At 40.8% G+C, this 21,741-nt stretch overlaps 2 protein-coding genes across 5 annotated transcripts in view; one reads left to right on the top strand and one right to left on the bottom strand.

Moving 5' to 3' along the window:
- rpl27a (ribosomal protein L27a) overlaps nt 1-21,741 on the top strand; it is a 369,147-nt gene that overhangs the window by 160,478 nt on the left and 186,928 nt on the right. The gene's annotated exons all lie outside the window — the stretch shown is intronic.
- The window catches only part of trim66 (tripartite motif containing 66), a 227,699-nt gene that overhangs the window by 78,821 nt on the left and 127,137 nt on the right, over nt 1-21,741 (bottom strand). For 2 of the 3 annotated variants that reach the window (XM_060838925.1, XM_060838928.1), the window contains exon 2: nt 1,640-1,743. The exons of the other annotated variant lie outside the window; for it this stretch is intronic. In XM_060838925.1, the coding sequence (XP_060694908.1) occupies nt 1,640-1,743 (104 nt within the window). The remainder of the gene's footprint in view (nt 1-1,639; nt 1,744-21,741) is intronic. 3 annotated transcript variants of the gene reach the window in all.

The following is a 21,741-nucleotide window of genomic DNA, read 5'->3' as shown; positions in this document are numbered from 1 at the left end:
GGTTCAAACTTTATTACTTTTATGTCTTAGGTTCTCATGTTGGAAATCTATTTTTGATAGTTGCCACAACCCTGAACCATCACCATCACAATGTGTGCAACGTGATCCATAAATGCAGAATCCAGGAATGACACCCAGTGAAATAAGCAAAATAAAAAATTGACATTATCATTAACAAAGAAACTCCACAGAAATTCAAACCTGTTGCCTGAATTCTAGCTAAATAAATGAAATGAAACCCATATTTGTAATATAGAGAATTCTAAATACAATTAACAATTTTTTCTAACATAGACATTCGTCTTCTTCAGAAGTCTACTTTCTTGGTCACAATTAATACAAACAGAGTTAAATAAGTTAAAGTCTGGGTATCTGTTCATCATGCATTGAGCAGAATACTACTGGATTATTTTTTAATCTTAGTATAGTTATGACAACACTCCCAGTACAACCATAATGCACGAACCAATATACACACGAACCAATATGATGTTATCAGTTCTGAAAAACAATGTTACCAAACCAGATTCTTACTCACTTGTTGAGGTAAAGGGTCTGCAGTTCTGCAATTATTTTTATGATGGCACTTATCATTGCAATAAACAGCTGTTCCTTTCCACTTCAGTCAGAATATAAATTTAACTTAATGGAAGGGAAAGAAATTACTTCTCTGAATTCAGCAGTTAGAATAATCTCAATTTCAACCTTTCTCACTATTTAAATTACGATGTCACATATTTTGAACTCAAAAATATATGGACATTTAAACACCAGAACATTCTTAAGCCTAGAAATTCATAAAATTATTTATTTATGGCACACGTCTGTTGTTTGCAAATTCAGTATTTATTGCGCATCTATAATTGTCTTTGACAAAATGCGGTTCAGGTAGCTGCCTTCTTGAACTGCTATAGTCCATGGTGTGTAGGCGCATCCACAGTGCTGTTAGTTAGGGAGTTCCCAAACTTTGGTACAGTAACTGCGAAGGAACAATAATGCACTTTTTTAATATGAGGATAATGGACAACTTGAAATTGATGTTCTTATGTTCCTGTTGCCCTTGTTCCACTAGGAGGGAGGGGTTATGAGTTTGGAAAGGGAAAAGAAGGAATCTTAGTGAGTTTCTGCAATGCAGCTTCTATATGGTACACAATACTGACATCAGTGATGGAAGAAATGCATATTTCTGGTGGTGGGTGAGATGCCAATTAGGCAAGCTACTCTGTCCTGGATGGTGTCAAGTTCAGTGTGTTAATGGAGTCTCAAAAGGCAAATAAAACAATCCTGCCTTAACAATGCAAGGATGAGAATCCCAAAGAATTTTTACCTTATAATCTTTTTTATAAAATAAATGGCCATTTCAAATAGGAGGACAAATAGTATTTTTCAAAAAGCAGTTACTTTGTCACATTGGAAGTTACAAAGAAAATGTGAAATATATTTTATGAAATAGGTATAAGAACTGGAAATATCATTGCATCCTTTTTATTCAAGAAATAGATGCAAGTAAATGCAGTTCAATTGTTGTTTTGGTGAACTGAATAATCATATGTGACATCTTAGCAACATCATGCAATTTTTATTCAAAACACACTCAACAATTTAAATGCAGATTACTCAAGATTCATATTGTGCTTACCTTTTCCATCTTTTGTATTACTTGGGGATAGTCTCTGATGAAGACATTCTCCACTACATCACTTGTGAAACACGTTTGCCTGCAAGCAGGGCAACAGATAATGCCTGAGGTAGCCAGAGCAGCAAAGACATGAAATCAACAACAGGAAATGAGATTAACCACACACATACAGCAATAGCAAATGCAGTTTGATTTTTGTAAGACAACCTCCAAAAGGAAATTAGCTTTCAATGCAATGTCATAAATTTATATCGAGGAAAATAATACGAGTACATACAATCAAAGTGAATATTACATGAGGATGCACATAAAATTATCAAAGTCCATGTAATGACCATAGTAATATGTTAACCTTTCTCTGCAGCTTCCTACAGGACTATTAATTGAAAGCAAAATTTACTAATGGCAAACAACCTTGACAGTTCCGAAGAGAAAGAGCATAAAGAGATATAGAAGTAAACTGAGGCTGAAATCAAAGCAGACAATATTGGAAATATTCAAAGGTTACGCAACATTGGTGGATAGAGTAAAACAGAGTTAATTATTAATCAGAACCTCAAAAGTTACAATAGATTTTAAACAAATGAAATGAGGGGTCTAGGGTGAGGTGTCTGGGAGGTAAAAAGGCTTGGGTAGAGAATAAAAAGAGAAGGCTTGTGATGCGGTGAAGGCAGAAAAGACTAAGATTGGAATTTAGAGTCAGTAGTGGGGGACCATACACAATAACTACAAAACTATGGCAGCTCCACATAGTTTCTCTCCAGAAGACTAGATGCAATTGCCAGATAGACAATAAAGCACCTATCTGACAGCAAAGGTTCATCTCCTACATATCAGGCCCCAGTAGGATGGTTATCCTTCCCTGAAAGTTGTCAACAGTTCATCAGAATGTGTAGCACTACCAGAGCAATGACCACTGCTGCTGTAACACTTGGGCCTACCTTGAAGATCACAGATGGATCTTCAGATTGACGTGTGTGTAGACAGGGTGGGTGTTGCAACTAAGTGTTTGCCAGTAAGCAATGTGTACCATTCCATCTAATTGATACCTCCACTACCACCTGCCACCTGCAAACCCAATTCAAGTTGAGAAGGGGGGAGGGGGGGAACCATTCAATTTCCCTAAAAGACAAATTAGTTGGTGGTGTAGGCTAAAGATAGTGTAACCGGGGAAGTAAAGAAACATGAGGCATGTCCATCAAAGGTGTGAATTGCATAAACATGAATAAATTACTGCCCAAAACCTAAATAAAATTAGAACCAACAGAATGGGTGACAGTAGGCATGGAAAGTGTAACTGGATCATGTTTGAGGGGTCTGACAGAGTGAGCAGGTACTTTCAGTTGAGGAAAAAGGATGATATATCTTAAGTGCTGGTATGAAAGGCTGCATGATTAGAACTGATGTGATGCATAAAGAGAAAATCCTTACAAGAACCAGGGTGTTAAAAAGTGTAGTTGACGTAGCTGAGGGAGTCAGTGGGTCTATGGTGATACTTGCTCAAAGTTTATCCCTATAAAAGGAAACAAGGTCATTGAGGAAGGGTAGTGCCCTGGACTCAATCATCTTCAGCTGCTTCATCAACGACCTTCCCTCCACCATAAGGTCAAAAGTGTGAATGTTTGCTGATGATTGCACAAAGTTAGCATCATTCACAAATCCTCAGATACTGAAGCATGTTATCACCAAATATGATCTGAAAGAAAGCCCGAGCCTAATGGAATGATAGAACAGGTGATGAATTAATTATGAGTTAACTGGATTTGAATTCGTTGTATAAATATGGGAAGCTAATAATCAGTGAGATGAAAGTTTTATGGTTAACTGAAATAAAAGACTCACATAAAAATGTAGACTTGAAAATTCTGTTTAAATATAGTTGGAGAATAAGGATGAAACTTTGACAGATTAACTTTCGTGGATAAACTTATAATCAAAGAAATTATTTAGTGATATCTTGAGGCATAGTCTGATTTTGATAAACTTAAGAAAGATGGAGGCTAATATATGGAGTACTAATGCAAGGCTGCAGTCATTTAATTTGGAAATTCTCCAACTTGGCTGGTATATAATTAATTGGTCTGTGGAAGAAGAAGGACATATAGTAATCATTTTATTGGTCAAGACAATTCAGCCCAGTGATCAATGTATTAGAGATAGAATCTTTCAATTCCATAGTATTAGGCACTGGATTCATGTCTACTGAGTGGAATAGGCTGGCTAAAAGGCTACCTAGATTCTGAGTAGAAAAAAAATCAGGAATTTGAACATTCTACCAGTTTCAAATTTGGAGACGATAACCCACTAAGATCTTTGAATGGAATGGTTGTGCCTTGTAAAACAGACCATAAGACCATAAGACATAGGAGCAAGAAATTCGGCCATTCAGTCCATCAGGTCTGCTTCAACATTCAATCATGGCCGATAAAATACCGAGAATCATTAATTTTATTAACACGGATGTGTTGTCCAGTGAAATAACCTCCTTACTGAGTAGATCATCAATGAAGAAAGTACACATGAAATTAAATATGGGAAATGACAGTGATTCATGTTTGGAAAATCTGTAAATTTGTAATTTACTCAGTTGGGACACCAATGCATTTCTTTAATGGAACATAAACTTTCGACTAGTGTTATTGACATTGGGATAGATATTTTAGAAGAAAGAGGTCAATTTTGTTGACGTTATATACACAATTTGCTCATTCATCTTCTGAAAGAAAAATAACCTTTTGTAAAGAATGCAGAAATAAGAGATGAAAAGTATAACAAACTCAGCAATAAAAAAACAGATGTGAGATTTCTAAGAAATACTGAAGTGCACTGTCATGGCTTATAGCAGATCTGCCCTTTGCAAGTGAATTCAATGAGGCAGTGACAATGCATTTAAAGGCATGGGATAAATATAAAAGCATTTTCATTTTAAAGTTTGGCAATCAATCAGATTTAATACATTGTGAACAAGAAAATATTTGTAAGGAAAGGTAATGGAACAGTAGACAGGGTCTGACATGGGCTACCAGCAAAATTTCTCACTAAACATTGGTGGTGGAGTTTAAAAATGAATACAGTTACAGGAAAGCATTATAGCAATGGGCATGTGGAAGCAACTATTCAGTGATAGACTGATTGAAGCAGTTCATGTACAAATGACAGAAAATCTGAATAATGTTCAGGATTGGGATGAAAAAATACAAGTAACATTCACACCAGGCAAATGACCATCCCCAATAACAGAAAATCCATCCATTGTCCTTTGACATTCAATGGTGTCACCATAATTCAATCCCCCACTATCAGTATTCTGGCCAGATACTGAACTGGACAAGCCACACAAATGCAATGGTTAGAACAGCAGGTCAGAGGCTAGGAATATCTGCAACAAGTAACCCAACTCGGAATCTCCAAACCTGTCCACTAAAGGATTCAGTCTTTAGGACCTGTCTAAGCCCATGAAATCGTACCTAGTGAAACTGAATTAATAGGTTATATTTGCATAGGTGTTCAGCATGACCTGTGACAATTTAAGCTGAAAATGTGTTGCTGGTTAAAGCGCAGCAGGTCAGGCAGCATCCAAGGAACAGGAAATTCGACGTTTGGGGCAAAAGCCCTTCATCAGGAATGAGGAAAGTGTGTCCAGCAGGCTAAGATAAAAGGTAGGGAGGAGGAACTTGGGGGAGGGGCGATGGAGATGTGATAGGTGGAAGGAGGTCAAGGTGAGGGTGATAGGCTGGAGTGGGGTGGTGGCGGAGAGGTCAGGAAGAAAATTGCAGGTTAGGAGGGCGGTGCTGAGTTCGAGGGACTCGACTGAGACAAGGTGGGGGGAGGGGAAATGAGGAAACTGGAGAAATCTGAGTTCATCCCTTGTGGTTGGAGGGTTCCCAGGCGGAAGATGAGGCGCTCTTCCTCCAACCGTCGTGTTGTTATGTTCTGGCGATGGAGGAGTCCAAGGACCTGCATGTCCTTGGTGGAGTGGGAGGGGGAGTTAAAGTGTTGAGCCACGGGTTGGTTGGTCCGGGCGTCCCAGAGGTGTTCCCTGAAGCGTTCCGCATGTAGGCGGCCCGTCTCCCCAATATAGAGGAGGCCACATCGGGTGCAGCGGATGCAATAGATGATGTGTGTGGAGGTGCAGGTGAATTTGTGGCGGATATGGAAGGATCCCTTGGGGCCTTGGAGAGAGGTAAGGGAGGAGGTGTGGGCGCAAGTTTTGCATTTCTTGCGGTTGCAGGGGAAGGTGCCGGGAGTGGAGGTTGGGTTGGTGGGGGGTGTGGACCTGACGAGGGAGTCACGAAGGGAGTGGTCTTTGCGGAACGCTGATAGGGGAGGCCTGCTGGACAAAACTTGCGCCCACACCTCCTCCCTTACCTCTCCCCAAGGCCCCAAGGGATCCTTCCATATCCGCCACAAATTCACCTGCACCTCCACACACATCATCTATTGCATCCGCTGCACCCAATGTGGCCTCCTCTATATTGGGGAGACAGGCCGCCTACTTGTGGAACGCTTCAGGGAACACCTCTGGGACGCCCGGACCAACCAACCCGTGGCTCAACACTTTAACTCCCCCTCCCACTCCACCAAGGAAGATTATACAATGCAGCTTAAAATGACATCAACGATGGTATTTCTTCTAGGTAATCAACATATGTAGCTAATCAATGTGAGTGACTGAAATGAATTTTCAAAACTGTCTGAAAGATTAAGTGCCAAATAATCATCAGCCTTCAAATTTGATCAGTTTTGTTCAACTTCACCAACCTATTCAATAAGCATGCTCAACAAACTTTTTGGCAGGTTTTCTTATTAGTTCTATAGAGAATGGATTTGGTTCAAAGTATGAGGCAAGTCACCTTGAAACCACTTCAACAACAAAAGGCAACAAGCTTCCTCCTTCTCTTACCCCACTTTCCCAATGGAGAGGGTTTCGAATGAACTAAACAACTGACAAGTAACCAAAGGCTGAAGTCTTTTCCAAGCAAACAGCACACTCAGCAGCAAAAAACTTACTTGGAAGCAACAGAGTGCATTACCACAATTTTCCTGTCCATAGGAAAAACGCACTGGTAGCTAAATAACAGTGACTCCACCAAGCAGGGTCGCAAAAGTTCACCAGCAGTTGCTTACCTCCCTGCATTGGGATTTCAGTCCTCAAAGTGGGAGGTGAGAGAAAAAAATGGACCAAGTATTTTTCTAGGTGCAGGTGCTATAAATGATCACTTGTGCTCACAGTATCTGGCTACGTTCCCAACTAAACTGTAATATAAAACCACAAAATGATAATTGAATAAGTTAACAAAGCATATGGTGCTGCCAGGCTGGTGCAAAATGAAGTTGAGATGTCAAAATAATAGAATGAACTGTTAAGGACCATTATTAATATCTGTTCTATCAATTTGTTGATTGCAGTGTTTTATTTGAAGAGATTGAAAGGAAGAAAATGTGCCTTAATCCAGGTGGAACCATGCCATAAACTTTTGGAGTGTACTAAATTCAGCATTTTATGGTTGTGTTTGCTCTGTGACAGCTTCTCATGAACACACAGTAGAACAATAAGAGAAGGACAAGAAATCTCTTGTTAAACATGATTTTCTACAAAGATAAGTAGATTTCTTCAGTAACAGATTCTTAGGGAAAGAAAGTTTTATTGTTTAAAACTTACTAGCATTACACTTGAAACTGCAATAAAGCTAGCAGCGATGGCAGGAAGAGGTTACTCTAGACTGGAGGCATGTTCCAGTGTCCTTTCACACAGCTAACAGTGAACTAGTAGCCCAGTCTGATAGGTAAAATGAATTCACATTAATGACCCAAACCCTCAGCCCCCACAGCCTCCACTTCCCTCCATCTGACCATTTACCTCTCCAGTTTAATTCCAAATATAATTAAAGGTCTTCAACCAGAAATACTCACATTTTTGTCTCCAGCCTGATCTACTGAGTTTGTGAATGTTTTAAAAAATAATTCACAAAATGTGGGCATTATCAGTTAAGACATCATTAGTTGTGCATCTCTAATAACCCAGGAACAGATGGTGATAAACTGCAATCCCTGGAGTGTAACACCAACAGAGCTGTTAAGGAGGCAGTTTCAGGATTTTGAACTAGTGGCAGTGAAGGAACAGTAATATAATTCCAAGTCAGCTCACCCTAATTCAGTTGTAGACCATTTCTAACATACAATCCAGAAATGTTTTCCATTCCTACACAAAATACTGCCACGTATTTTGTCATACCGCACTGGGGAAGCATGCTGGAAATTAAGCTTTGCTATTCCCAGAGTCATCACAAAAGTTAAAGATTTTACAAAAGTCCACAGAATTCACCAATTTATTGAACTTCTAGACCTAGGGTGACAGAAAGCAGGGATCAGGTTTCTGTACTTATCAAAAAAATGTCTATTTATTACAAATAAATAGATTCTAGCAATAGGTAATCAATTATGAACTGTTGATAAATAACTCTACTAGTTAAAAACTCCAACCCCTTTATAAAACTCATCTTATGCAGACACAAAAACGTGGGTTCTATGGGTGGAGTTGGGAAGGCATTCAATGGTTCATTTCCACAGGGGTCTCAGAGATGACCCTTTTGGCTTATCAGAATTTACCATTCGGCAATCTCTCTATTCTCCAGATATTTTCACTTGCCTGCAGAAGACACAGAGTGGCTGGTTCACAACTTACAAAGTCTCTGAGTTCTTCGTTTAAAGCAACAGCTTGTAGCAAGGAAGGAAAATATAAACTGGCTTTTTTCAGGCTTTAAGTATATCAGTTCACCACAGAGACAAAGACAGCACTTTCCTGACTGGAGATCTGAAGGTTTCTGACTATCTCACTCACATTCCACCAAGCTGTTCAGCTATCTAGGATTAATTATATAGTTGTGGCAAGCAGAAGGCCTTTGACATTAATAGCTATTGCACTGTTCAAATACTAATGAATGACACTTCAAACTAATCTAAGATAGTGCAGAAATACAGTAAGTGTAATTTGTTTTGTTGCCACAAGGGGCCCTACTAATATTATGTTGAAGGCAAATGGTCAGCCCAGGGTAAACGGAGATTTACTTCATTTGTTTAAAATCACAAAACGCCAGGTTATAGTCCAACAGGTTTATTTGGAAGCACTAGCCTTGGGGCGTTGCTCCTTCATCAGGTGATTGTGGAGTATGAGATCATAAGACACAGAATTTATAGCAAAAGATTATAGTGTCATACAGTGATATATTGAACAAACCTGGATTGTTAAGTCTTCCATCTTTTAGAATGCAGATTTCAGTTCATTAATATGTAAATCCCAGAACTTTTTTTAAGTCACCTTCTCGAGATAACTTAAGGTTTTATAACAAATGGTGACATCTCAGCTCAGACAATGCATTAAAGGTGTGAGGTCAGAGTCTATCTGTGTCCTAATCTTGAATCAGACTGATTCTATTTTTAAAGTGGAACTTACAAAATATTACATGTATTGACTGCCTGCAGATTGTGCATTTTTTGAGCAAAATAGAATGTACCTGCAAATATAATTCTGCAATTATGAATTCACCAATAAACTTGCATGTATGTGTATGTACATGAGAGAGTGTGTGTGCATGTGCGTGTGTGCACATAAATGCACTTGAGAGTGTTTTTGCGTGTGAAAGCTTAGTAAAGTGTGTGCGAGTGTGATGGAGTATAAGCCTGTGAGAAAATGCGTGCAACAGTTTGAGTGTGAGGTGTGTGTGTGTGTGTGTGTGTGTGTGTGTGTTTGTGTGTGTGTGTATATATATATAAAACAGAGACCATGTGTATGAGAGTGGAAAAAGAACCAGTCTGACTCAAGATTGGGATACAGACAGACTCTGACCTCACACCTTTAATGCATTGTCTGAGCTGAAGTGTTGCTTTTTGTTATAAAACCTTAAGTTATCTCGAGAGTTTTGAATTCATGCATCGCTGGACATCAGAGTGCATCTGGGACAATTGCAACATTTAAAAGGCATTTGGATGGGTATATGAATAGGAAGGGTTTGGAGGGATATGGGCCGGGTACAGGGAGGGGAGACTAGATTGGGTTGGCATTGATGGATTGGACCGAAGGATCTGCTTCCATGCTGTACATCTCTACGACTATGACTTAAAAGAAGTTCTGGGATTTACATATTAATGTACCGAAACCTGCATTCTAAAAGATGAAAGACTTAGCAATCCATGTTTGTTCAATATATCACTGTATGACACTATAATCTTTTGCTATAAATTCTGTGTCTTATGATCTTATACTCCACAACCACCTGATGAAGGAGCAGCACTCTGAAAGCTGGTGCGTACAAATAAACCTGTTGGACTATAACCTGGTATTGTGTGATTTTTAGCTTTCTCCACCTCAATCCAACACCGGCTCCTCCACATCATACTTCATATGTAACCATGGCAAAATTGATCCATGAATATGTTTACTCTACATCTGACATCTAGAGTAATTTTTGCAAGTTGTGTGAAGGTTTATAGCTCAGGTTGAGGTTTAGGGTGTAGGTTTGCTCGCTAAGCTGTAGGTTTGATATCCAGACGTTTCATTACCTGGCTAGGTAACATCATCAGAGGTGACCTCCAAGTGAAGCAAGCTGTTGTCTCCTGCTTTCTATTTGTATGTTTGTCCTGGAAGGGGTTCCTGGGGTTTGTGGTGATGTCATTTCCTGTTCGTTTTCTGAGGGCTCGATAAACGGTATCTAGATCAATGTGTTTGTTTATGGCGTTGTGGTTGGAGTGCCAGGGCTCTAGGAATTCTCTGGCATGTCTTTGCTTAGCCTGTCCCAGGATAGATGTGTTGTCCCAGAGAAATGGTGTTTTTTTTTCCTCAGTGTGTAGGGCTACACATGGTAGGATGGCTTCTACAAAGATCTTTCGCACTATCGTTTGCAAGGATTCCTGCATTTGATGAGCTCCAAAGACAGGCATCGAGTCATAGAGATGTACAGCATGGAAACAGAACCTTCGGTCCAACTCCGTCCATGACCACTAGATATCCCAACCCAATCTAGTCCCATCTGCCAGCACCTGGCCCATATCCCTCCAAACCCTTCCTATTCAATACACCCATCCAAATGCCCCTTAAAAGTTGCAATTGTACCAGTCTCCACCACTTCCTCTGGCAGCTCATTCCATACACGTACCACCCTTTGTGTGAAAACATTGCCCCTTAGGTCTCTTTTATATCTTTCCCCTCTCACCCTAAACCTATGACCTCTAGTTCTGCACTCCCTGACCCCAGAGAAAAGACTTTGTCTATTTATCCTAACCATGCCCCTCATAATTTTGAAAACCTCTATAAGGTCACCCCTCAACCTCTGACGCTCCAGGGAAAGCAACCCCAGTCTGTTCAGCCTCTCCCTATATCCTCCAACCCTGGCTACATCCTCGTAAATCTTTTATGAACCCTTTCAAGTTTCACAACATCTTTCCAATAGGAAGGAGACCAGAATTGCATGCAATATTCCAAAAACATCAATAAACACAGATAAATAACTTTGTGACCCTTTGTCTGGTCTGGGTTGGAAATAGATTCAAAATTATAGACATGGCAGACCATCCAATTTCAAAGGTAATTAGTTTCCAAATATATTTAACTTAATTCTGAGTAATGGGGAAGGTACAGCTGGGTAATGGAACAAATATTTCCTCTGTACAGAACAAAATTATAAAGTGTTCATTTGCTCAGTTCTATGTACAGTGAATAAACTATACCTGAAATCAATCATATTCGAGATAAAAACAATAAAGAATGGAAATACATGGCAGAACAGACAGATTAGATTAGATTAGATTACTTAGTGTGGAAACAGGCCCTTCGGCCCAACAAGTCCACACCGACCCGCCGAAGCGCAACCCACCCATACCCCTACACATACCCCTTACCTAACACTACGGGCAATTTAGCATGGCCAATTCACCTGACCCGCACATCTTTGGACTGTGGGAGGAAACCGGAGCACCCGGAGGAAACCCACGCAGACACGGGGAGAACGTGCAAACTCCACACAGTCAGTCGCCTGAGGCGGGAATTGAACCCAGGTCCCTGGCGCTGTGAGGCAGCAGTGCTAACCACTGTGCCACCGTGCCACCCTTGAATTGAGAGAAAAATAAACTTTTCAAGCCAATGATCTTTCTTCAGAACTGGAAAATGTAACAGGCTTAAAGCAAATAGATAGAAAAGCAAGAGTGAGGATAAACAAAGGTGAAAGTCTGCAATAGGGTAGAAGCCAAGAAGGATTCAAGGGGTCTTTCCCTTGCTGCTACAAGGGAAAAAACTGGATGGGTGACAGGGCAAGTAAAATCACAAAATATAGGTCGAGAAGATGTGTAAAATGGTAAGAGTGCACACTATGACGTGCCCAATGGAAAGAGAAGCTTCATTGTAACAACATAGTAAACTTGAATAGAAAGTTTAGAGTGGGAGTGGAATGATAGACAATCCAAATCTAGTGCAGTTCAAGTTGAAAATAATACAAGAAACACACTGTTTTACCTGGAAGAATTGTTTAGGACAGTAGAAGGTGCAAAGCGTTCTGTGGAGAGGTTAGTCCAAAATTAGCTAGAAAAAAACCTAGCAAAAGATGTGTTATTGTAAATGGCAAAATTGGGCACAAATATGTGGTGAATTCTGATTTGCCAGAAGTTCAATTAGCACCACTTTCCCATTAGATCCACTCACATGGCATCTTTCCCTTAATCTCCAGTGACTTTCATGAGTTTACTTAGTGAATTTCACATCAATGTGGCATACTAAACTCACCACAGAAAGTTAATGATCTTTCTCAACCAGAAAGTAAACAATTAGAAATATGGTTTTCAATTGTTGGAGATTTTTAAAACTGTCTATTCTTAAAAAAAATCCCTTTCTTCCTCTCAATTCAATCTCTTTCCTTCCCTTTATTCTTTTTTTCTATACCTGACTATATCTTGCCTTACTTTAGATAACTCTCATTTTCACACCTTCCTCTGTTAATCCTTTATCAACACATATGCATTTTCAGGAGACAGGAAATAAACTTTAAATAAATGGAATTTTGCATTCCCCTTCTTCAAATGTAACATGAGGAACAGGGAATTAACAAACGTTTGGTTCACAGCCAATGATTTTCATTCTTGCCTGCCCAACTACATTTATCACACAACATTTGCACATAAACAGTTTGAATCATTTAAATTTTATTAGAATTTGGAATTTTGTATAATAAGGTTATGTTCAAGCCCGGGTGTCACTGGTGTCACATAGCGTTCACCAATAGTCTCGATGCCTTTTGGGAGAGGTGGGTACTGCAGGGAATTGAGTGCTTCATTTCCCATTCCAACTCTATTTTGAATAAACTCCCTCCTTCTCTTCCTAATCCCCCTTCACATTTTTCATGTAGGCATTGCCCTTATCAGGCTTTGCTTGTTAACATTTCAATAGCTACAGGTGCTTCAGTTTTGACACACTGTAAGCCATCTCTTTCTAAGGGAGCTGGAACAGTGTCAAGGACTTTCCACATGTAAATAAAGGGAGACTTGGTGACAGAAAAATAAGGCAAAATAGGTTCAAAGTATCAGTCATTCTATGCTCATAAATTCATAAAACAGATTAAACAATTTAAAAGATCCCAGAAACTCAAGTTGTCCTCGAAATTCCTTGATCTTTAACACTGGCAGAAAATCTATTCCAGTAACTAATTTGGGGTCTTGTGACATTGATATGAAATGGATAATATTTTATAATTAGGACACAAATTAACTAAAATTACTTGATCAAATTCAACATAGAAAAAGTGAGGTGGTACACTGTGGGAAGAAGAAGAAATGGATCAATACTCCTTGGAAAGTTAAGAACTTAAGTGGAGGAGAGAGAAGAGGAATTTGGGAGTATAAATACACAAAGTAGGAAAAAGATGTGACAAAAATTAACAAAGACATTGAAAAAGCAAGCACATCATTGGATTTACTTCTCGAGGAACAGAATTGATAAATAAAGAAATTATAGTTCAGGTCTTTTGTCCATGTTTGAAGCAAGGCTGAAATAAGGTCAGGCATAGAGTGGATATGGCAGAAGTTGCTTATTCCAGAAGAAATGCCACTTGATCATATTATTATGGCCTCTTCTATCAACTCGCTGATGTTTGTGAGTAGATTGTAGGGCAGTAGGTTTTCTACCAATTCCACAATAGAAAATCCCAGATGACCACAATTTCCCAACCCACATGGTCAACGATGTCCTCAGCACATCTCCTCCACTTCCCGCACCTCTGCCCTTGAACTCCACTCCTCCCAATGCAACAAGGACAGAACACCCTGGTCCTCACCTTCCATCCAAACAACTTCTGTACACATTATATCATCCTGCGCCACTTCTGCCACATACAAACAGACCTCACCACTAGGGTTATGTTTCCCTCCCCACCCTTATCAGTATTCCGGAGAGACCATTTCCTCTATGACTCCCTTGTCAGATCCACGCCCCCTTTCAGCCCTCACCCCACTCCCAGCACCTTTCCCTGCCACCGCAGGAAGTGCAAAACCTGCGCCCACATCTCTCCCCTCACCTCCGTTCAAGGCCCCAAAGGATCCTTCCACAACAGACAGAAATTTACCTGTACCTCTACAAATGTCATCCGTTCCACCCGATGTGATCTCCTCTACATTTGGGAGATAGGATGCCAACTTGCAGATCATTTCAGAGAACATCTTTGGGTCACCTGCACCGACCAACCCCACCGCGCCATGTCTGAACACTTCAATATCCCTCCCACTCCACCAGGGACATGCAGGTCCTGGGCCTCCTCCACCATCAAACCCTACCTACCTGACACCTAGAGGAAGAAAGCCTAATCTTCCACCTTGGGACCCTGCAATCACATGGGATTAACGTGGATTTCACCAGTTTCCTCATTCCCCCCCCCCACCCCCCCAACTTTATCCTAATCACTAGCTTCCAACTCGGCACCATCCTCTTGACCTGTCCATCGTCTTTCCCATTTACCGCTCCACCCTCCTCTCTGACCTACCACCTTTTCCCCACTTTCGTCAACCTATTGCATTCCCAACTATCTTGTCCCCAGCCCCACATCTCTCTCATTTATTTCTCAGCCCCTGGCCCACAAGCCTCATTCCTGACGAAGGGCTTAGGCCCGAAACATCAATTCTACTGCTCCTCGGAAGCTGCCTGACCTGCTGTGCTTTTCCGGCACCACACTTTCAACTCTGATCTCCAGCATCTGCTGTCTTCACTTTCTCCAAGTAGTTAACCAGATTGGATTTGTCCTGCATTTTATATACAGGATGGACTTGTGCCATTTTCTAGAATGCAAGAATACTGCTAGTGTTCTAGCTGTACTGGAATATCTTGGCTCGAGATGTGTTAGTTCAGGAGCACAAATCTTCAGTCTTATTGCCAGAATATTGTCAGGGCCATCGCTTTTGCAACATCCAGTGCCTTCAGCCATTTCTTGATATAACATGGAGTGAATTGAATTTTCACGAAGGGTTACTTCTGTAATGCTGTGATGAGCAGGCATAAATGAATTGTCCACTCAGCACTTCTGACTAAAGATTGTTGTAAATACTTTAGTCTTATCTTTTGCACTGATGTGTTGCACTCTTCTATAATTGAGGATAAAAATTGCTCCTCTAGCGAATTGCAAATAGTCCATTACCAACATAGCTGGATGTGGGAGAGCAGTATGAATGAGAGGGTATTGCTGCTGCAGGTGAAGCTCAGAATGATAGGCAGTAGCACCAATAGGAGACTGTGCAGCATAATGGTGAGCGTTATCAGTTTGTGGCAATGGACCTCAGCATTTGAGGGGGAGAGGGGAGGATACTCAAATCATAGTTCAGCTTAGCAGTAGGGGTTTAGAGTTATGGGCTGTCCACTAAAAGTAAGGTAGTCTTAAACATGGACATTCTTGGGGAGGGGTGTTTGATGATCAGGCCGAACCCATTAGTGACAGTGTCGAGCATGATCTTCATTCTGTTCCATGACTAAAAGCAATCTGCAACCGGAAAGTGCCTGGAAAATGGATATTATCATCATGAGACTGCTAATTCAGAAACCCAGGGAATGTTCTGGGAACCCAGGTTTGAATCCTGCCACAGAAGTTGTTGGAATTTGAATTCAGTAAGAACCTGGAATTAAAGAGTCAAATGATGACAATGGATTGATTGTCAGAAAAGCCCATCTAGCTCACCAATAGAAACTGCCATCTTATTTGGTCTAGTCAGGTAAGAAGGAGGGCAGGGTCAGTGGCAGTTTGATGAGCAGGAGAACAGATTCTATTTCAGAACAGGAGATGCTGCAGATCAGAGTCAAAATTGGGGTGCTTCAAAAGCACAGCAGGTCAGGCAGCATCCAAGGAGGAGAATTGACGTTTCGGGCAAGAGCCGTTCATCAGGAATTTCTCTATTTCAGAATAGACAGAAGGTCCTTCAAGAGAAATTGTAGAGTGCTAATTCACAACATCTGTTCTTTTGTTCTTTTACAATGAAGCAGACATATTAATGAGTCATACAGTCAATGAGTCATGGTACAACTAGTCCATGCCAACTGTAATCCTAAACGACCTGTCTGCGCTTGCCACATATCCTTCCAAACATTTCTTATTCATGCACTTAGCTAAATGTCTTTTAAACTTTGGAAACGTATCCACATCTACCACTTCCTATGGAGATGCATGAACCACTCTGTAAAAAAAAAAGTTGCCCCTCATATCTTTATTAAAACTTTCTCCTCTCACCTTAAAAATATACCCCCTAGTCTTGAAATCCCCCTCCTTAGGGAAAAGCCAGCTGCCATTCACCTTATTTATGCCCATCATTATTTTATAAATCTCGATAAGGTCATCCCTCAACTTCCTATTGTCCAGTGAAAAAAGTTCCAGCCAATCCAACCTATTTTTATAACACAAGCCCTCTATTCCCTGCAACATCCTGGTAAATCTTTTTTGAACCCTCTCCAGCTTAATAATATCCTGCTTATAATAGGGTAATCAGAATTGGTTACAGTATTCCAGAAGAGGTCTCACCACTGCCTTGTAAAATCTCAACATAACATTCCAACTCCTATACTCAAAGGTCTGAGCAATGAAGGCAAGTGTGCTAAACTTCTTCTTAATTATCATCTCTGCATGTGACGCAAACTTCAAAGAATTACAGACCTGAATGCCTAGGTTCCTCTGTTCTAAAACATTACCCAGAACCCTACTTCAACTGTATAAGTTCTACCTTTGTTCATTTTACCAAAATGCAATACCTCGCATTTCTCCAAATTAAACTCCACCTGCCACACCTCAGCTCATTGGTCCAATTGTTCAAGATTTCTTTGTCATCTTAGATAACCTTCTTCACTGTTCACTACAGCACCAATTTTGGTGTCATCCACAATCTTACTAACCGTGCCTTCTAATATTCTTATCTAAATTATACAAATGAGATACAAAAGTGGACCCAGCACTGATTCCTGTGGAACACTGCTGGTAAAATACCACCAGGCCAAAAAACAACCCTTTACCACCACCCATTCAGCTGATTTTGTATCTATTTGGCAAGCTCATCCTGAATCCCATGTGATCTGACTTTACTAATTAGTCTACCATGCAGAACCTTATCAAGAACTTTACTGAAGCCCAAGTAAACAACATCTACTCTTCTACCTTCATCAACTGTTTTGGTTACTTCCTCAAAAAACTCGATCAAATTAGTGAGACATGACTTCCCTCACACAAATCCATATTGACTATCATTCCTTGCTTCTTCATGTGCATATAAATTCTATCTTTCAGAATCACCTCCAACAATGGACCCAAAGTCAGATTCACAGATCTGTAGTTCCTCAGCTTCTCTTTATTCTTGAACATAATCTTAGTTCTCCCCAACTGCAACATTTAATTCCATCATCCTCATGACATTCATTCATTCTTTATCTAGAGGAAAGAAAATGTTGGACTCCTTACCTCCCTTCTCCGTATAACATGCAGCTTCAAATTTACTGCCAAACATCTGAATTATTGACAAAAATACCACTAGAATGGAACATATTTTAAAATTATTGAGTAATATTCAACTCTCAGATATTGAACGAACTAAACAGGGCTTAACAGGCATCCCTGCTTTATAAAGATAGGGGTGTGAAACTGGAGGCAACAAGACAGCAAATGGTTTCAAAAAGGTGGGGGAAAGCCTTTGACCTAGGAAGTAGTGCAAAGTGGCAAGTTCACTTTTTTTTAAACCATGTTATTATATAACATCACAGAAATCCAATCTGCATCACAATGAGATGCTATTGTTACACCTTAATGCACAAGCAGATACAGGTTACTGATTCATCTCTCAAACTATGCTTAACTGATGTCACTGAACCAAAACAAGTATGTAGAGCATCTCAAAAATTCATAAACATTATCTACTACTACTACTTTATTCAACTTCTTGGTCTTGCATTCATCATTTCAAAATCTTACTGTACACTATTTTGGGATTGTTATGATCCCAGAACAGACTGCCAAATTGATGATATGATCTGCTTAAAAACCAGTGCTTTTTTTTTAAGTCAACAGAGTACAAGACCCAGGGGACTTGGAAAGAGAATAAGGCCAGATTATTCCATAGTTTTGAACAAACAACAATAATATTTACTTTATAATATTATAACAATAATAAAATCCACAATATATGTTTAAGTCACAATACCAATAAACTTGTGGCAAATATGGGTTGTGTATTATGACCAAATCCCCACACAAAACATATTTAATAACTTGCCCAAGACAGATTTCTCAGCCATTCTCTGTATGTTAATGACATAGTGGCTGGCAATGTTCCCTCTAAATATGTTTTTCTTTTGCATGGCCTCCAAGGTCTGTTTGCAGGTGCACTTTCTGAAAACAGAAATCAATCAGCATGGGAGGAACCTCCATGGGACCATGCAACTGAGAGGGAACATTGCATGGTGGTTCATCAAACTTCACAAGGGATCAAAATTCTTCACATTTGCCAATATGGTCTTGAAACTCTCTCAAGAAGCAGGCTTTCTTTGACTGCCTCCATTACTGCTTTTTTCTAGTCAAAAGCTCTCTTCTCTTAGGTCTATATTCCCTTTGACTACAGAAACTGCCCTCCAGCACTCACTCATGAGTATGACTCCAGTTCTTCACTGACACATATTTTCATCAAGCCACCCCTGATGCTGCATAAGATAGAGATGGTCAAGGTCGCAGATTTGCATGGTGCTCTCAAAATTTGTTATTGCTGCTGTTTTGCAGTTGCTACAGACTGTGCGATTATGTCAGAGGGAATCAACATTTAAGGTGGCAAACGGAGGGCAACCTGGATAGTGTTAAGCTTGAGTACTGCTGGAGCAGCAATTATTCAGATGGGCACAGCGTTCCATCACACTCTTGAGCTGCGTTTTGGAGATGGTAGACAGGCTTTGGGGAGTCAGGAGTCTCACTGCAGAGTTCACAGCTTCTGACTTGCTGTTACACCACAGTATTTATATGGCTGATCCAGTTAAGCTTCTAGTCAAGAGTAAGTTTGAGGACGATGGGGATCTTTGTGATTGTAAAGCTGTGGTATGTCAAAGGAGATAGATGATTTCATGGCAAATGGTCACTGCCTACCACTCAGATATTGTGCTTGTAACTTGCCACCTATCAGCCTAAGCCTGATGGTTACATATGCTTCAGCCTCATCTTTTGATGGACTCCCTCACCATGAAGGACAGCAATGCAATGGAACTTGCTTCACCAACTAGTTGTTTAATTGTCTACATACATTTCTGATTGTAAGGTGGTAAGGTTGAAGTATATTGATCTGGTCTGTTGGTTACACGATCACTTTGCTTCACTACATGCTGCTTCCATTGTTTAGCACGTATGCGAGCCCTATGCTGTAATTTTCAGGTTGGAACGATAGATATATCGGATTCTGCTCCTGAATGCTATCCTGCACTCCTCATTGAACTAGGGTAGACTCCCTGGCTTGAGGGTAGTGGCTGAGTAGGGAAAATACCTGAGTTGTAAGAACACAGATTGTGTTTGACATTAAAATAATGCTGCTCTTCTGAGGAGCCACATTCTCATATATTCCCAGTTTTATGCAATTAAATATGTTTTAAATCTAACTCATTTTGCATGATGGCAATGCCAAACAATATAGAATTAAGATTACAAATTTGTTATTGTGTCAACAATATCATTGTCCTCACTTCTGGATACTAAGGCATCAGGTGGCCATGCCCTCCGAAAGGTAAAACAAAACCAAATGACTGGCAGGCAAGTACGGTATGTACATTTTTTTCACCATCTGAAAACATTACATCATTGTTCCCTTTGCATGCTACTCCATGGTCCAAGTGGCTTCCTTTTTCACAGGAATGGGAGTCCAATGAACTGTTACATAAACACAGCTGAAACACCAGACCTGAAACAGTGCCATGAGATCCCCTGCCGTATGTTCTATGTTCTCTAAGTGGAGTTGAGTGGGAATTAATTAGCAAAGAAGATTAAAAAAATGGGAAGGAGAATAGATTTAAGGAAGAAATAGCAGGATATTTCATTTGTGAAAGCTTAATACAATCCATCAGAGATGATGTAGCTTTGTGAATGGGAAATTATGTTCAACAAATTTGCTAGAGTTCTTTCAGAGCTCTTGCACCTTGAGGGAATTCTGAGGAAGGCTTCTTTGAGGAAGTTGCCGTCTTCCATGCTGCAATTATACAAGGTCTTAGTAAGATCACACCTGGAAGTATATGTTGTTGCTATGGAGGAAGTACAGTGAAAGTTTTGCGACTGCTTCCTAGGATGACAAAACTGTTGTGAGAAGAGATTGAATTGGTTAAGATTACATTCACTAGTATTTTAAAAAAAGAGGATAACCTCAAAGAAAGCCATAAAATTCTAACAGGATTAGAAAGGGTAGGTGCAAGAAGGATGTTTCCAATGGTGGGGAGTCCTGAACCCTGGGTCACAGTGTAAGGCTATGAATAGAACTGGGATGAGAAGATAGTTCTTCACCTAGAGCACAGTGAGCCTGTATAATTTGTTACCACAGAAAGTAGTTGAAACCAAGAGTTGAGTCACTGGACTTGAAATGTTAATACTTCTTTCTCTTCACAAATGTTGCCAGAGCTTATGAATTTCTCCAGCCATTTCCATTGTTATTTGTTTGAGTCAAAACAATATTTGATTTCAAGAAGGAGTTGATATAGCACTTGGGGCTAAATGGATCAACAAATATATGGGAAAGGAGGAAAACACGCTTTTCAGTTGGATGATTGACCATGATCATAATGGCTAGATTTGAAGGGCTAAATGGTCTACTCCTGCTCTTTTCTTATTATGGTTCTATGTTTCTGTATAATGAACAGTTACCCCGCCCATAACCCCGCCCCCACGCCGTCTTCCATCGCTTCACGTAACCCCGCCCCCACGCTTATTTCCGTCACGACGCATGACCCCGCCCCCACATCGAGCAACGTCACCACGTCTAACTCCGTCCCTACTTCGATCTCTGTCCCCACCCCTAACCCCGCCCCCAGCTCTAGCTCCAGCTCCAGTCCCACACCAGGTCCTAGCTCCCAGCCTTGCCGGATTTTCACCATCCCTCCAGATCTCCCCCTCTCTGAGGATGAAAGATCAGTCCTCAGCAGGGGCCTCACCTTCATTCCCCTACGCCCTCGGATTAATGAGTTCAACACGCGGCGAGATATTGAACAATTCTTCCGCCGCCTTCGCCTCCGTGCCTACTTTCACAACCAAGACTCCCGCCCACCCTCTGAAGACCCCTTCTCCCGCCTCCAACACACCCCATCCACCTGGACACCCCGTGCTGGCCTCCTACCCGCCCTCGACCTCTTTATAGCCAACTGCCGCCATGACATCAACCGACTCAACCTGTCCACCCCTCTCACCCACTCCAACCTCTCACCCTCAGAACGTGCAGCCCTCCACTCCCTCCGCTCCAATCCCAACCTCACCATCAAACCCGCAGACAAGGGAGGCGCGGTGGTAGTTTGGCGCACTGACCTGTACACCGCTGAAGCCAAACGCCAGCTCGCGGACGCCTCCTCTTATCGCCCCCTTGACCATGACCCCACC

This window comes from Hemiscyllium ocellatum, chromosome 18, assembly GCF_020745735.1.
Source record: "Hemiscyllium ocellatum isolate sHemOce1 chromosome 18, sHemOce1.pat.X.cur, whole genome shotgun sequence".
Classification (NCBI taxonomy): Eukaryota; Metazoa; Chordata; class Chondrichthyes; order Orectolobiformes; family Hemiscylliidae; genus Hemiscyllium; species Hemiscyllium ocellatum.
Note: the sequence above shows the minus strand (reverse complement) of the source record. Positions and strands in the feature narration are given on the sequence as shown.